Source organism: Filicampus tigris, chromosome 2, assembly GCF_054856515.1.
Source record: "Filicampus tigris isolate MCC_2025a chromosome 2, RoL_Ftig_1.0, whole genome shotgun sequence".
NCBI classification, from domain to species: Eukaryota; Metazoa; Chordata; class Actinopteri; order Syngnathiformes; family Syngnathidae; genus Filicampus; species Filicampus tigris.
Window position 1 is genome coordinate 1021977 of NC_141218.1, and position 16038 is coordinate 1038014.

The following is a 16038-nucleotide window of genomic DNA, read 5'->3' on the forward strand; positions in this document are numbered from 1 at the left end:
GACAGCGTAAATAAATTATTTCACTTTATAAAATCAGGTTAAGACACTGCACACTGTAGGACAGCTGAGATGGTGTACCTTTAAGGGGCGTGGCTTAGCCACCCCACTCCCCCAATGTCTCTTGGAAGGGTGTTAATTAAAATTTAACTGTCCAGTTGTCCCCATAAATTATTATAGGACATCTGTAAAGCATCCCGTGCACTCAAATTTGGGCTCACAACAAAAAGTAACCGTAAATTAGGTTGGGTGGGTTGGTACTCATGCAGTAAGTGAAGGTACAACTTGTCCAGTACTGTTTTAACAGCAATAAAGTGACACTGTTCATTACTGCAAAAAATGTATTTGTTTATTCTGGACTGGAATACAAGGCAGACATAACAGAGTTCAAAAGTGAAGAGGTGTAGTTCTGTATTGCTAGAACCAAACAGGTAATGACTTCACATGAGTGTAGAAAACTTGCATTAGACATAAACAGGAACTGGTATATTTTTCCAAGAAAAAGAAAGGGGTGGGGGACACTTTCTTTTAAATAGAGCAGGGTTCTTAAACCTTTTAGGTCCAGGGGTGCCCCTCATAACTACCATGTGTGTTAGGTGAATTGTTTTAAGTAACATTAGATCATAAATATTTGTATTTTTTTTAAAGAAAGGAACTGACCCAAATTCCACTGAATTAATTCAATATTGCTTCATTGTCGCAAGCTGACGTGCACTACTGACACTAACATGGCTGTGAACAGAGGAAGAGCTGCTTTACAAATGCACCCCCTTGAGTGACCATTTTGAGAACCACTGCAATACAGCACCGAAACAAATCACACAAAAATGTGCATGACAAAGTCAAGCATAATAAAGCTATGAATGGGGAAAAAAACATATAAATCATCATAATAAATATAAAGGTTACTTGCTTCTCTTCAAACTCGTAATAGGTGTGGTTTCCATTAATACTTCAAACATCCACAGGGTGACACTACAGCAGAGAAAATGGGACAGGGAGGTTCCTCAAAGCATGCGTGGAAGGATGAGGTCAATAATTATGGTGCGTTCATATGATCCTAATTCAGACAACGTCACACGTGATTAGTAGCCTCAGCAAACAGCTTGGTGATGGTCCATCTTTGTAGAACACAGAAGAAACATGGCCACAGTCCACCACTGAGTGCCACACTAATGTCCCAAAAAAAAAAAAAATCAAAGGCGACATGCATGTAACGTGTGGAAACAGGTAAACCTGGTCGACGGGTTTTGCATGCACGCTGTTGTGAGAATGTGGGAAAAGAGACGCGGATGGGGCAATTTTTGCGGATGGGTAGGAAGGGTGGATGGTAGGAATGAAGGATACTAAGGACAGCATGAAGTAAAAAAAACAGTTTGGAAGGAGGGACACTAGAACAGTGTGAAAGAAAGAAAAGAGAAAGGAAAGATGGAAGGCAGGAAACGAGGAAGGCAGGAAACAATATTAACAGAGCAGACCAAGGAAGAAAAAAGGATACTTTGAACGGGAAGACGGCTGGAAGGAAGGTAGGAAGAAAGGAATGAAGGATACAAGGAAAGGAAGGGAAGAAGGATTGAAGGAATAATGTAAGCAAGTAAACAGGGTTGGCAAGAAAGGACGGAACAAAACACGGGAGAACAGAATGAAGGAAAGTTTTGAATTGAAGGAAGGCTGAAAAGAAGAAAGAAAAAAGGACACAAGGATAGGATGTATGCAAGGAAATAAGGGAGGCTGAAAGGATGGGAGGAAGAATATATGGAACAACAAGAGGAAGGAAAGAAGGATTGAAGGAAGAATGCTAGGAACGAAGCATGGATGTATGGAAGGAAGAATGGAGGGAGGATTGAAAAACTGAAGGATGCAAGGAAGGTAGGACAGAAGGACACGAGGGAGACTGCGAGGAGTGTCGGATGGGCAAAAGAAGGATGGAAGGAAGGCACAAAGGAATGATGCAAGGTAGAAGGGAGGGAAGGCGGGGAGGAAGAATTGAAGCGAGGAAGCATACAGGAATGAAGGGAAGAAGATGGAGGGAAATATGATGATTATGAAAGCAAGGACTGAAAGAAGGCAGGGGAAGAGAGAAAAAAGGGAGAAAGAAGGAAGAGGTGGCGGGAAAGCAAGGAAATATGGACGAAACAAGAATTGTACAATTAGGTGAAAAAAAGCAGCATAAGGAAAAATGAAAGGTAGGACTGACCAATGAAAGGTCGGAAGAAAGACAACGTGTGCACATGATCCGAACTCAACAAAGTAACATTGGTTGAGCGGCGTTAGCAAGACGAGCACAAGCCGGCGTTTCGCGCCGCGCGACTGTCGAAAAGCACGCCGTAACGTGTAGCGGCGGCTGAACTCGGTTGGCAGGTTCTGAATGTTGTTCTGCGATCGTGGGAAAGGCGAGCAGCCCGCCGGCAATTTGTCCCCCTGACTTGCGTGGGAATGCTTGTCGGGCGCCAACTGTCACTTGAGGTGTGTCGGGATGGGTAAGTGCACAAACGCGACGGGAGTGCTGGCGACAAACTGCCTTTGAGGTACCGCAGTTCAAATGGAGGCCAAACCCGCAATGTCGCTGTGCTAGATTTAGCAGAGGTGGGAGTGACACACAGACAGTATCTCACAAAAATGCGCGGGGCAACACTGAAGAAATAACACCGGACATTTTCATTTTGGGGGGGGGGGGGGGGGGTACTCACTTTTGTTGCCGGCGCTTTAGCCGGTACCAGGAAAAAACTATACATTTCCAGCTAATCACGCTTTACACCGCCCACTTCATATTGTAGCAGGGTCATTTCCTCAGTGTGGCTTCATGAAAAGAGAGAATATTTCAAAGAATGTGAAGGTGTGCTCACTTTTGTGAGATACCAAGCCTGACCCTTCAAGTTACTGGGGCAAAAGCAAGCAAGTCAATTTAAGTAGCCTCTAAACGTCCAGCCAGTTGAGTCATGTCACAAGTCAATCCCATAATTCTACAGAGGCAACTGGTATAAGTACACTACCTGTAAGACAATTTTCCCTTTGACCGGAAGAGAGTTCTGCTTGAATTGAGGATTATATTCCCCATTTCATTTGTGTTTTCCGTGTTTCTTAAAACCAGATTTGAGTGTACACTTCACAGGCGGTCAGGCTACACGTAACATCACTTTTCTTTACACAAAACAAAAGTCGGTCTATCGTAAAACTGCAGATTGTCAAATGTAAACAGACTGTCAAGTCACGTAGGTCAAGTTTCCCAAGTCCTAAAATGAGCAACTTGTGTCAGACTCCAGTCTCCCCCCCACCTCTGATATTTAAAATAAGGAGAAAATGACAGATTGGAAAGCAAAGCTCCAAAGAGCAGATTCCGGTCCTCAATAAGTTAAGACGCACAAGAGGGGGAAGGGCAGAGTCAAGCCACTCAACTGAAGAAGACGGGAACAACAACAACAACAACAACAACAAAAACAAAAAGGACAAACAAAAGTGTCCTAACAAAATAAGGCATTTTCCAAGAGAGAGAGAAAAGGTGTGTAGTGTCAACAAGGTTTTTCACGCGGCCGTCCCAAAACATCACGAGGAGATCTCGGCCAGGCGCTGGAGCAGAGTGGAGAAACCGGCGGCTTGCTGGGAGAGCTCGGCCACCCGGTCCACCATCTCCTGAGACGCCGACACCGACGGGTAGTTTTGCGCCGCGCCCTTTGTCGCCACCACGACCGCCTTCAAGGCCTGGCAGAGGCGGCCCCCGGAAGTGGTGATCTGGAAAGGGTGAGCAGAGGCACGTACAGGAAACATTTTTTCCGATGAAAAGGGGACACCATTCACAACGACACTATGGAAAATTGATGGAAGGAAGGAAGATGAAAAAAGGTAGGAAGAAAGGACTGAAGACAGACTCAAGGGATACAAGGAAGGAAACGAGCACGTCAGTAGGAAGAAATGAAAGAAGGAAGAGTGGATGGACGGATGGAATAAAGCAGGAATGGAAGAAACAAAAGAAACTAGGATGCATGAAAGAAGGATGGGAGGATTCACAGAAACTAGGATGCAGGAAGAAAAAGGAATGGGATGAAGGAAGGAAAGAAGCAAGTGAGGACGAAGGACAGGAACAGGAATGTACGAATGGAAGGAAACAAAGACGCAAGGAAGGACAGAAGGACGGAAGGGATGAAATCAGGAAGGAAAGAACGATTCAATTTCAAGAAATGAATATGAAGAAAGGAAGAAAATAAGGAAGCAGGAAGCACGAAGGAATGAAGAAAGGAATCAAACGGGGACCGTTCGAAAGGAGGGAAGGAAAGAAGGTGCGACGGGAAGGCGGTCTGGCGGTGTGCGGCGGCACCTTGGCGCGGAGGTCGCCGGAGGTGAGGAGGCGGGACAGCGTGTCGCCGATGAACACCAGCTTGTGCGCCGTCACGATCAGGCTCTTGCCGCGCGCCACGAAGACGCGCGGCGGCTGGTTGCCCTGCACGCTGGTGAAGAGCACGTCGATGGCGTCGGCCAGGCAGGACAGGTGAGCCAGACTCTGGGACGAGTAGAAGGACAGCAGCTCCGAATCCTCCAGCGACAGCGACACGGGCAGGGGAGGCGACGGAGTCAGCTGAACACAACGTTTGCACAAAACATGACCTTTACAATCGCCGTCAACCGTACACCACGTCCAAAGCAATGTGTGCAAACCGGCACAATTCCATCCAGTACGTCAGTGAACGACCGTCTGGTGAAAGGCTCCTTGTCTTTGGCTTGTTGTGCTGCAGACTGCCGTCCGATGTGAGGCCAGATTGTTAGCAAAGACAAGCGAGCTCTTGTTGGCTCGCCGGGGCGCAACCCAGGACTTGAGCGAGCAGGCCAAAAACGCAGACGGTGCAGAGGAGACGGGCTAATAAAACGGCACCGGCTAATCCTGTCTCGATATTGACATTATTGATATTGACGTCTTTATATTGACACGGACCATGGTGACTTTCGCAGACAAACAACAACAACAAAAACAGGTTTCGACAGGATTGATAGGTTCCATATTCAAGAAGGAAGCCAATGAGCTGGACTCCTGAGCAAGGTTACTACTGCTAACCAAGAGTAACAAAATGACAAAAACATGTCGTTCACAAAATAAAAACGACATCACATTTGGATCTCACGTTTCTAAAACTAAGAATGAAGTGAAAATGTGCATCTGTAAACATACATGAGCTTTCAGGGTTCATTTTAGATGTATTAATTTCAGAACTGCTGTGCATTTGTACAGAAGAAGGAAGGTCAAAAGCCCTTTGAGAATTGTAGTTTACTCATTACACTATATACTTACTGACCTTCTTTATGCACCTGACAAATGCTCCATATATTAGAAAAAATAGAACTAATACTATAACTAAACTAAAATGAGACACTCCCCCCCCACCCGAAAAAAAGACAACAACCTAATAACAAACCTGCTTCAAAAACGAATTGAAACTAACTCAATTCAAAAAGTCCAAATGAAATCAAAACAAACTATAATGAAAAATCCTAAACTACTGTAATCCCGTTCCCGAGTTCCAAGTCTCATCGGCAAACAGACTTGACTCATCTGCAAGTGATTGCACAACACTCGGCCGCGAGAGATCGTCAAGTGGAAAATGACGCAATCTCACTGACTGGATCTGATTAGCGGCATTTCTTTTCTACCAATGACGCATGGCAACAAGAGCAAGAATTGCTCTCCCTCTCGGTGTCTCGGACTCCATTTGTGTCCGCAAACGCGAAAGAAAGCGCGGTTTCGGACAGTCGAGGACACTTACCCTCGGCTCTGAGCTGATGGTTTGTCCGTTCTGAGCCAGGGGGAGCTCTGGCTTTCCCTACATGGACACAGAGAACAGGGGACACCCGGTCAAACGAGGGCACGAGTAACAAGGACGTTTGCTCAGTGTGTCCAAAGGCTATTACAAAAGCAGAATCGCTCAAACTAACATTGAAAAAACCTTGTAGTTAACGAGATAAAATACAAAACGAGAGTGCTTTGAGAAAAACGAAAACCGCATTTAACGTTGATAAAACTAGCACTAATTGTAGCAAAAATGCGCTTCGCTTTTGTCTTTGTCAATTAATTGCACAAATGAGCTTTTGATTATTTGAAATGTATTTACTTGTAAGAATTCCATTTTGAAAAAAACGCAAGTCAAACCAAAATCCAAACTAAGTAGAAAGAAGAGTCCAAGACTAAATACAACCGCGTTGCGCGCCAAATAACGGACCTGCAGCTTGACATATCCGACGCTGTCGCCATTCGGGACCAGGGCCGGGACGGGAGTCAGGCCGATGCCGGCGTATTCGTTGCCGGGATCTTCGTCTCCGTCGCTGCGTCCGACTGTGAGCGTCACCGTGGCCAAAGTGGGAGGCACGGGGAAGGCCGGCTGAGGAGTCGGGGGCAGGGGTCTTTCTTGAATCCAGCTACTCTTGCGGGAGCCCATTCCTCCTCCGGGTGACTTCCCGTCCGATACCGGGAGAGCGGGCAGGGGCCTGCGGGACAACGACTCCTGGGAAGGCAGTCGCGGGCGCCCCTGTGCCTGCAAGAGGAGGGCGCTTTCCTCCAGGGAGCGCTGGACCAGGGAAAGGAGTCCTTCTGACGGCGGGGCGCCGCCGATGGCCGACAACGCGGGCAGGAGGTCCGAGAGGCGGGCCCAAGCCTGCTGCAGGGGCGGCGGAGGGTCCCCGGAGTGGCCGGCTTTCCACGCGGACAGGATTTCGGCTAGCGACGAGGCCAGATCGCGAGACGACGGAGCGGCGGCCGAGCAGGAAGTGGCGCTCAGCACGGCGTGGACAAGGCTGGACAGCGAGGCCCTCCACTGGACGTCCCCGGAGCCGTTGCTGGACACGGAGAGACGGCGGGTGGAGGTGGAGCTGGAGGAAGACGAGGACGAGTGGGGAAGGACTTCCGCGTTTAGGGCCGGCATGTCGTAGATCCCGCAGTCCGGGGAGTCCCGCGGCCGGTCGCCTGCGCTGGCTCGCTTTTCCGAGCCCGGGACGCAGTAAGTCTGAGCGCTGTGGCTCGCCTCTTCCCCGGAAAGGCTGGCGGCGGACTCGCCGCCAGCCACGGGCACACCTGGGAGAGTGGGAACACTGTAGACGTCGTCCGCGTCGGCGCCGCTTGGTTGGGCTTCTGATGTGGAGCCATTCAGCATTATGGTGGGCACGTCATACACCTGCAAGAGGAAATGACGGCGGCGTCGTTATCATCCATCCGCCATCTGTTTTCTAAAAGCCTAGGTAAACCAATCCCACATTGGCCAACTGAGACCGACGCTTCCCCCCCCCCCCCGTGGTGTCGGGCAGACCGTCGGCACGTCACGCTGGAAAACGACAGACAGCGACGCTGACCATGAAAGTAGCTTCTGCGCACGCGTGAGATGTAATACCCTTCCATACCAACGGCGGCGGTAGTCAACATTTCTCATGGTTAGACAACTCCAACTGGAAAGATGTTGGCCGGGGGCTGATTATAACAACGTAAACAAGGCATTCAGCTCTATTCTTCGCTCACGATGAACTGCCACGCAAAGTAAACCATCACGTTCTTGACACGATATTGTGAAATACTTGTCAACCCGCGCTCTTGTACTAGGAAGAAGATTAGGGCAGCGAAGGCTGTTGATCGGCATTTGTCACTTCCCGTTGGTGCTCCGTGCGCTGATTTGATAGCTAACAGCCAATCAGAGTGAGCAAATGTCATGACGCCGATTCAACATGCTGAAAGGCCCACCAGGCGCTTCCTGACGAGGTCTGATGTAACGACGGTGTTCGCTACATCAGACGGCGTAATCAGACGCCCCAACGCTTACCGACGTCGGATTCGAGGCCTTAAGGCTGCTTATCCTCATTAGAGTCAGAATGAGGAGGAGTACAGTGAGTAGGAAATAGAGGAATCTCTTTTGAATTGTCACTAGATGCCACAATTTGACGACAAAACAATACTTTTGTCCAAACAAAGCTCCCCAACACTCACTTCAACAGGTAAGTTGATTTTAAAATAATGTAATAATAATCTGACTGTCAGTATAGGCAATTGGAAACATTTTTTTGTGGACGTTAACTACTCGAAAGAGCTTTCCGCTATTTGCGCAGGGCTCGGTCAGCTAGCTCGAGAGAGAGAAAAGAGCTTTCCGCTATTTGCGCAGGACTCGGTCACTCGAGAGAGAGAGATTAGTGTACGAATGGCCCACCGCAGTATATGAGCTCGTGAACTGGCGGGACTTTCAAATTCAAATTCAAATGTGCATGCCTTCATTGAAGTAAGAACCTCAGGGAACCCACACACAGATGCATCAAAGCGTCCCTAACCACCAAACGAAGGCCGGGATATATTTAGCCACTCGAGCATCCTTGTGTCAACGCATCTGCAGTAACTGGAGCAAAAACAATCCACCAGCTGGCACGCACATTCGAGGAGCATTAAAGCGAGGCCACTGGCGCTGCGGCCTCGCACACGGGCGTGACCGGGAGAAAATAGCAGCAGCGCTCGGACCGGATAGGCGGGCGACCACAGCTGGCCGAGACAGGTGTGGCCTCGCCTTTAGGGGGGTGGGGGTCTAATAAGGGACTCGCCGTGGGGGTGCCGGGCAAGTGGTTTGACGGCATTTTGAAATTGCAGTCCAGGAAGGTGCACTTGTACTGACTTGAATTCACAGCGAAAAAAAAATTGTAAACCCTCACCACAAGCGCTATTTTGGTCCGAACAAAAGCCCTCAACTCACTTCAATATAGTTCCATGACACACAATGCCACAACATGCCACCAAATTGTACTTTGGCCTGAGCACAATCGGTTGCTTCAGAATCTTTTTTTTAAAAGACCTTGTGACTCGATTTTTCTAACGTAAGACATGCGCCCGGGGAAACGCGGCACGAGACAAGTTTCTCAAGCAGCTGCCATCGACAGAGAACGCCAGACGCGTCATCACCTCCGTCTCCGAGTCCACGTGCGGGGGGGCGCTGCGAGGCGTGTCATAGATGCCGTCATCGCCATTGCTGAGGACTGGCGCCGCCGCACGCTGCCACCGGCCACTGGGTGGTGTGTCGTATACCTATCAACCACAAAAAAAAAAAAACGATTTGCATTTAGTCATATTTGAATATTTTGAACTCAACTTTTCACCCACATTGTAAATATACTCCAACAACAAAATACCTAAGCCTAAAATGTACATAAAATACATCCTTCGATGGCAGTAAGGTGCAGAGTTGAATAGCAAGGTTGTTGTGATGAGCGGGAAGGGAAATAAAGCGTTGAAAAACACTGAACACAAACCTGCTCAATGACAGAATCTGCATAATCTGTGTTTTCCCCTTTACTGTTGCTTTTCTCCAGGTCGTGACTCGTCTGCCGGTTCACCTCCTGTGCCTGAGATCCTGGGCTGGGGGCCACGGCGCAATCGCCGGCCAAAGAAGCCGACTGCTGCCCGTCCTTGCGCGTGACTCCCCTGACCGGTGGAGCTGGCGGCGGGGGCTTTCGGGCGAAATTTGGCGACCCGGGAACTCGAGGGTGGCCGGCTCGAACCAGCAAAGGGGACCCTCGGTGGCAGGCGAGACCCGCTTTGCCTCTGGCTACGGCGGGGTTAGGTGACGGAGCCTTGAGGAGGGGCCTGGGAGGCGCTTGGGCAGGGGACGATGAAGTTCTTTGAAGGCTTACCGCCATAGAAGAGGGGCTTTGGTACACCCCGGGAATGTCCTGACCCACTTTAGACTGGTGAGTTCCGCTGACGGACGAGGGCCCGTTTGGGCAGGCCGCCAGAACGCCTCCCGTTGGCGTTTGGTAAACATCCTCACCGGCAAGCGGTGTTCCTTTTGGCACCAAGTAACAGTCATCAGAGGCTCCGGTGGTTAGCGTTTCCCGAGGGAGGAGATATGTGGTGTCCTCAGAATCATCGCCCACTCTTGTGACTCCGCTTGGGGCGAGGTACACAGACTCCGGAGCCATTTGAGCTCCCGGCTGCCGGGCATGCTGAGCAGACGAGGGTAGCGGGCTGGCCGGAGTCTGATAAAGAGCTCCGGTCACATCCGTGCCCCGTCCTCTTAGAGAAGGAGAGCGCGGGCGCCCCCCAACTCCGATATCCCAGTCGGGCCTGGGTCGAGATCCGGAACTGGAGTGCGAGCGCGGACGTCCTCCGTCCGCCTTGCGAAGCTCGCCGGGTCTGGAGGCTGTTCCCGCCCCTCGGCTTTCGCCCGCTGCCGGCGGGGAGCGGTACACGGCGTCTACGTCGTCCACGCTGCCGCGGGACAGCGGCGGGCCGGGCGACAGGTAGACGCAGTCCGGGCCGGGGGCCGGGGCGGTCTGGAGGAGGCGCAGACGATTGGCCGGGGCGATGCCCTGCCGGCCGTGCAGTGAGCAAAGCCACCAGCCGGGCCCGCCGCTCTGCTCCTGCTCCAAAACCATCAGGATGTCGCCCTTCCTGAAAGCCAGCTCCTCTGGGCTCTCTGCTGTGTTGTCAAAGAGCGCCTTCGCCAACACCGTCTGAGGGGGAGGGGACACGTATCAAAAGGCAATCCAAAAATCAACAGGTTTTTAATAGCCTTACTTCAGACGGCGGGCGAGACAAACTGCCATTTGTGCATCCCGAACAACAAGTACATTGATGGCAATGCTAAACAGCTCGGTTGTTTCAGGGCTCGAATAAAAGAGGCGAGGGACGTCGTCGTCCATGACTTGAGAGGAATAATAGACTCGAGTTCCCTCCATCCATTTTCTATAGTCCCAAGTCACAGTGGGACTATAGGGGAGAGGCGAGGTACACTCTGGACTGATCGCCGGCCACTTGCAGGGCACAGCCATTCATACTCACATTCTGACCAATTTTGTCTCATTAATAGACCTAACATGCAAGATTTGGGAATCTGGAGAAACTCGGGCAAGCATATGAAGAACAGTGAAGGCCAGAGTCTAGAATCTAACGCCAAACCTCAGAACAGTATGACAGGCATCCTCACCACTTGTCCACCGTTCAGCCTGGACTCACGTTAAAATATTAAAACATGCAGTGCTAGTGAAGGGCCAAATAAGGATCAATGGCCAAATGGACAGAGCGGCTTAACGGTCATGGGAAGGATGAGAGCAGTAGGGGGGGATGGGGGATGAGAGCCACATCTGTCCCTTGCCGTTTAGGGCTTAATTGCCAACCAACTACCCCCCCCCCCTTCATTTTTAAAGCCAAACCCCCTGGGGACCAGTGCCATGTGGGACCCCACAGCCAAAATAGGAGGTACACAAAAACAGCGCTGCAACTACTCAATGTGAAGACGTTTCGATACTTACAGAAACAGACATGGCTGTGAACTTGTGATGGGTCTCGGAGAACGTCGAACTCGAATGTTCCGGTCGGTCAACGGGGTCCATTCAGCTCACATCGTTTCCGCCTTGTGAATCACAAACGCTGGGCCTGCGAGTCGTTCGGAACCGTTACTTACAGCACACATTTGTCGAAATAATGCCGACACGAAGGCGACTGGGCACCACCTGTCCCGTCATTCCACGCCTCAGTAACGTTAGAAGCTAACCCTAGCCTAGCATCAGGTTTAGCGCTCAAACGATATCCGAATCCGTCGTTTGCTCCGCTGCATAGATGTTAAATGTCGTCCCCATTGGGATGTCATAGTCTACCGCGGCCTAGTTCGCTAACATTAGCGGTACTAAAACGCTGGTTCTGTTCAGCATTTTTCCACACAAAGGAGGTCAAAACCATCTGAGGTTTGCTCGCGGTGGCGTAAAAAAACAAACAAAAAAAAACAAGCACGTACATTACCTTCTCTACTCGAATTCGCCGGTAAACTTCACATCGGCGTTCAGTGCGAGAGGAGGTGAAAGTGCTTCTTCTCAAGCGTAAAAAACGGTGGCCATTGGCGTTCAATCATTTTCGGCCGATGACAACAAAATGATCCCCGCCTTCTCCTACGCTGACGTGCTTTGGTCGATCTACAAATAACCCGGTAGCGTTGGCGCCCAGCTCCCAAACGCAAAGAACGCAATCCAGTTACTTGTGAGATCGCATAACTCGGCTACTCGTCCGCTCTCTGATTGGCTCCTTGCCGCAAGTTGCGTTTAATGGCTCGATAAGAATAGCTGGAAACCAGATGACCGGGAGCCGTAAATTAAAATTGACATTTTTTTTAACAAAATAGAATGGGGGACACCATTCATTTAAAGTAGGTCTAAATATCCAAACGAACTGAACTGGGCGATACTGTAGACTTTTATTGTGGACGGTTTTTTTTGTTTATTTTTTATATTTTACCCGGAAGAACAAAAGCAGTTCCTGTTAACAGAGTGCGAGGAGTCCGAAGGTTCTTGACTTCATTTTCATTATTATTTAAATGAATGTTTTATTTTTATATGAATGACTATTGCTTTAGTTTATGTGGATTGACAAGATAACGCGACTGCTAACTTGTACGGGAAGCTATGTTTTAACATAATGTTTTCGGTACAAAAAAGGCAATTAAACGCCCTTACTCTAAGCAGTGGCGGCCAACAAAACTTTTAGGTGACCCGAAGCCAATTTGATTTGCAAGGCAACTGGCCCCTGGTGACGTCATTATTTGTACATTTGGACAGTTCAAAACTTGGTTCCTATTATTGAGCTACAGGTCAACAAAAGCAGTGCTTTGGCAACATCTTATTGTCTTGGAACTACGTTGAAGTGAGTTGAGTTTGAGTTGGATAAAAATAGTGCTGTAGTCTAAAGCCAACAGTCTTAAACTTGGGTTTTAAAATGGACAGTGATCTTAAATTGGACCAGTAAATCAGCGCTGTTGTAAAGTCCAGCTTCTTTCACCATAGACAGCTGGCTAAGGGACAGTCCCTACTTTCTCATCAGCACTTAGGAACAGACATCCATGCCTTTGTTACATCTCGGCTGGATTAGGGTAATGCACTTGGAGTCGGCCAGTCCTCTCTCATGGCTATTTTGTTGTTTGTATGTAAAGTGCTTTGTTCCAGCTCTAGCTGTTGTGAAACGCGCAATACAAATAAAATTGTATCGTATTGTGACCCCACAGGTGATGTTGAGGGTTGCCTTCAGGTGCCTTTGGACCACTCCCGTCTTAGGGCAAAGAAGCATGTCTCAGAGCAGTCTTGCTGGGAAAGTGGCCATCGTCACGGCCTCGACAGCTGGGTAAGACTCTTGTTTTGCCTGTTTTGACATCTCAGAGGTCAAAATCAGTTTTCTCCGGCTCCAGCATCGGCTTGGCCACAGCCCGTGCCCTGGGCAAGAGGGGGGCCCACGTGGTGGTGAGCAGCAGGCAGCAGGCCGGCGTGGACAAGGCCGTGACCCTGCTGCAGAGCGAGAACATCCGGGTCACCGGCACCACATGTAACGTCGGGAACCAAGGCGATCGAGAAAAGCTGCTTCAGACGGTGGAAAAAAGTGCAGCGCTGTGAATACTGCCCGGATGCAATGTCAATCTGATCGTGTATTTCATGCAGACTCTGGAGGAGTGCGGCGGCGTTGACATCCTGGTGTCCAATGCGGCGGTCAACCCTTTCTTTGGTAACCTCTTGGACACCACGGAGGAAGTTTGGGACAAGGTTTGTTCCAGAATTGACTTTTTTTTTTTTAAGGAAAAAAAAAATAAAATCGAATTAATTCATTCATCATTTTCAGGTTATGTCCATAAACGTAAAAGCGGCCTTCCTCATGACCAAGATGGTGGTGCCGCATATGGCAAAGAGGGGGTGAGTTACAAGCCAAAAATTATTTAAAAAAAATAAAATAAAATTCTACATGATCAACAGTCCTATTACATTTGTTGCACTGATTTAGGTATTTTTTTCCATCCCGAATTGGTTGATTAAAATACATCCATTTCATTTTTTTAAAACATTTCTCTTTTGATAATTTGTTAATTGATTAATTGTAATAAACTACCAAAAAATACATTAATAAATCATGATTAAATTAACTATAAAAAAGAAGCATGATTTTTGAGGAACCCTTAGCATAAAATATAAAAAACATGATATAAACAATTAAACATTTTCTCTTTCCCCCCAATAATGAATTATAAATAACATTAAAAACAAGAATTTTACATAAAATACAACAATAAGTAGAAACAAGTGAAATGATTGGTTGGTTAGCTAAGTACAAACAAGTTTGAATGAGTTTATTATTAAAGTAAACTATTTCACAAAATACAAAAATGAGTAGATTGTACATTTGAATAGTAATAATATAATTCAATAAAATTACAAAAAACAATCTTATTAAAAATAAATTCTTTTTCTTTCTTTTAGAGGAGGAAATGTGGTGCTTGTGTCGTCCGTGGCTGCCTACCGACCAATGCAGGTCAGACGATCAACAGCCTCATTTGCGACATTGTATTCTGACTTTGTGTCGGTGGGGGGGCGGGGGGCCGATGCCGTTTGTGCAGGGCTTGGGCGCGTACAGCGTGAGTAAGACCGCCTTGCTGAGTCTGACGCGGGCGCTGGCTCCCGAGCTGGCTCAGAGCAACATCAGGGTCAACTGCGTGGCCCCCGGCATCATCAAAACGCACTTCAGCGCCCCGGTGAGACGTCCACCTCTTACTTGCAGAGAGCTTTGCCTTTTGGTCTAGAATCTGTTACATCATTATCTGAGCCCCTTCACGCGACATCCTCTCTTCTGCTGTGCATGCGGGGTCACTTTGAGGACACATTTGGTTCACACACACTAAACAGATGGAGGTTGCATTTCAAATGTAGTGTGAACTATTACAAGGGGAAAAAGAAAAATTCGATTTCACCCCAAAAAATCTCATTTGAGCATTAAGACCTTAAATATTTACTGTATAATGAAGCAGGAGCTGCTGAAAGTGAGGAAGGCCAAAAAAAGAAATGGGGGAGCATTAAGTTCCGTGAGAAAAAACAAAGTATAATTCTTTACATTGCATTTGTTATTGCTGTGCATTCTTTTTCTTATTAGTTGTGGCAAAATGACGACGTCATGGATCACCTCACAAAGCAGATGTGCCTCAAAAGGTACGGCTCGCCTCTTGTCCACGTATTAAACCCGTGACTCGACAGACACGTGAACGTGCAAGTATTCCTCTCCAGAGTTGGCGAGGCAGATGAAATCGGGGGAGTGGTGGCCTTTCTGTGCACAGACGAGGCCTCGTACATCACGGGAGAAACGATCGCAGCGACGGGGGGCATCGGCTGTCGACTATGATTCAACAGCTCATTTACACCTTCCAAATACTGCTCGCTGTATGGAACTGCAATATCTACAGTAGGACTGCAGCTTTGACATTTTTTCTTTGTGGGGGGGAATCGAGTGTTCTACCGATTATCCCATCGATTTAGCGGATAAAAATATGTTTGTTTTTTTTCCATTATTAAACAACAGATTTACATGAAGTGCAGGTCTCCTTTTGATCGCCATCCACACCTACTGCAGTATCTGTGACTGAGTGTGTATGGTTTTAGAACATTGGGCCTGGCCTGGCGAGTGATGTGGGTGCCAACAAATGATTGTAGAACTGGCTGCCTGTTGAGATGCAGCTAATTGTAGATGAAAGTGCAAATTTTTCCTCTCTCTTTTTTTTTTTTTCCTTCAATAAAGCAATTGATTGAAAATGCATCAGTGGCTGTGTTGATCCTTGGCGCTTTACAAAATGATCCCGGTGAAGCATCAAGGCAAACATTTTTTGGGGTACTCAAATTATTTGTGAGTTATCCGATCATTGCTGCCCTAACACAGTAGAGTGCATTTGAAAAGCATTCACAGTGCTTCGCTTTTTTCCCGCGGCCTTATTCTGAAAAGATAGTCACCCCCCCCAAAATGTTTGCACATTTATTGCAAAAGAAGAAAAAACAATCTAAGAATTCTTTGTTGTTTTTTTTTTTGAATAAATGAGCAAAAGTTTACCCCAAAAACCTTTCCACATTATGTCATTATGTAACATTTTATGCAGAATTTTGAGGGGGGGGGGGGAATGAATGAATTCCTTGTGGAATAAGAACGTACTGCTGTAATGTGGGGGAAAAGTGCTTGAAAAGTGTTTTTTTTTTTTTTTTTTATAAACGAGAAACGGTTCTCAACTGACCTACCTTGTGAAATAAAGTTTA

At 47.9% G+C, this 16038-nt stretch overlaps 2 protein-coding genes across 2 annotated transcripts; one reads left to right on the forward strand and one right to left on the reverse strand.

The window, feature by feature from the left end:
* Positions 1-328: 328 nt before the first annotated feature.
* On the reverse strand, positions 329-12069 carry efs (embryonal Fyn-associated substrate). The gene is made up of 8 exons (XM_086021790.1): positions 11738-12069; positions 11251-11374; positions 9250-10452; positions 8903-9025; positions 6201-7148; positions 5748-5804; positions 4310-4567; positions 329-3726 (listed from the first exon to the last, which is right to left on the reverse strand). Exons 2-8 carry the CDS (start codon positions 11329-11331, stop codon positions 3541-3543), a joined length of 2856 nt encoding a protein of 951 aa, XP_085877916.1. The 5' UTR covers positions 11332-11374; positions 11738-12069; the 3' UTR covers positions 329-3540.
* Positions 12007-15550, forward strand: dhrs4 (dehydrogenase/reductase (SDR family) member 4). Its single transcript, XM_086021801.1, has 9 exons — positions 12007-12275; positions 12990-13105; positions 13170-13347; positions 13417-13518; positions 13595-13665; positions 14227-14278; positions 14364-14498; positions 14894-14949; positions 15025-15550. The coding sequence occupies exons 2-9, from the start codon at positions 12993-12995 to the stop codon at positions 15137-15139; spliced, it is 822 nt and encodes a 273-aa protein (XP_085877927.1). The 5' UTR covers positions 12007-12275; positions 12990-12992; the 3' UTR covers positions 15140-15550.
* Positions 15551-16038: the final 488 nt, after the last annotated feature.

Coding starts and splice junctions, on each gene's coding strand:
- efs (XM_086021790.1), bottom strand. CDS start 11,331: ATGGACCCCGTTGACCGACCGGAACATTCGAGTTCGACGTTCTCCGAG. Junction 10,453..11,250: donor TCACAGCCATGTCTGTTTCT/GTAAGTATCGAA, acceptor CCTCCCCCTCAG/ACGGTGTTGGCGAAGGCGCT. Junction 4,568..5,747: donor CCATCAGCTCAGAGCCGAGG/GTAAGTGTCCTC, acceptor CGTTGTGTTCAG/CTGACTCCGTCGCCTCCCCT.
- dhrs4 (XM_086021801.1), top strand. CDS start 12,993: ATGTTGAGGGTTGCCTTCAGGTGCCTTTGGACCACTCCCGTCTTAGGG. Junction 14,499..14,893: donor AAACGCACTTCAGCGCCCCG/GTGAGACGTCCA, acceptor TTTTCTTATTAG/TTGTGGCAAAATGACGACGT. Junction 14,950..15,024: donor AAGCAGATGTGCCTCAAAAG/GTACGGCTCGCC, acceptor ATTCCTCTCCAG/AGTTGGCGAGGCAGATGAAA.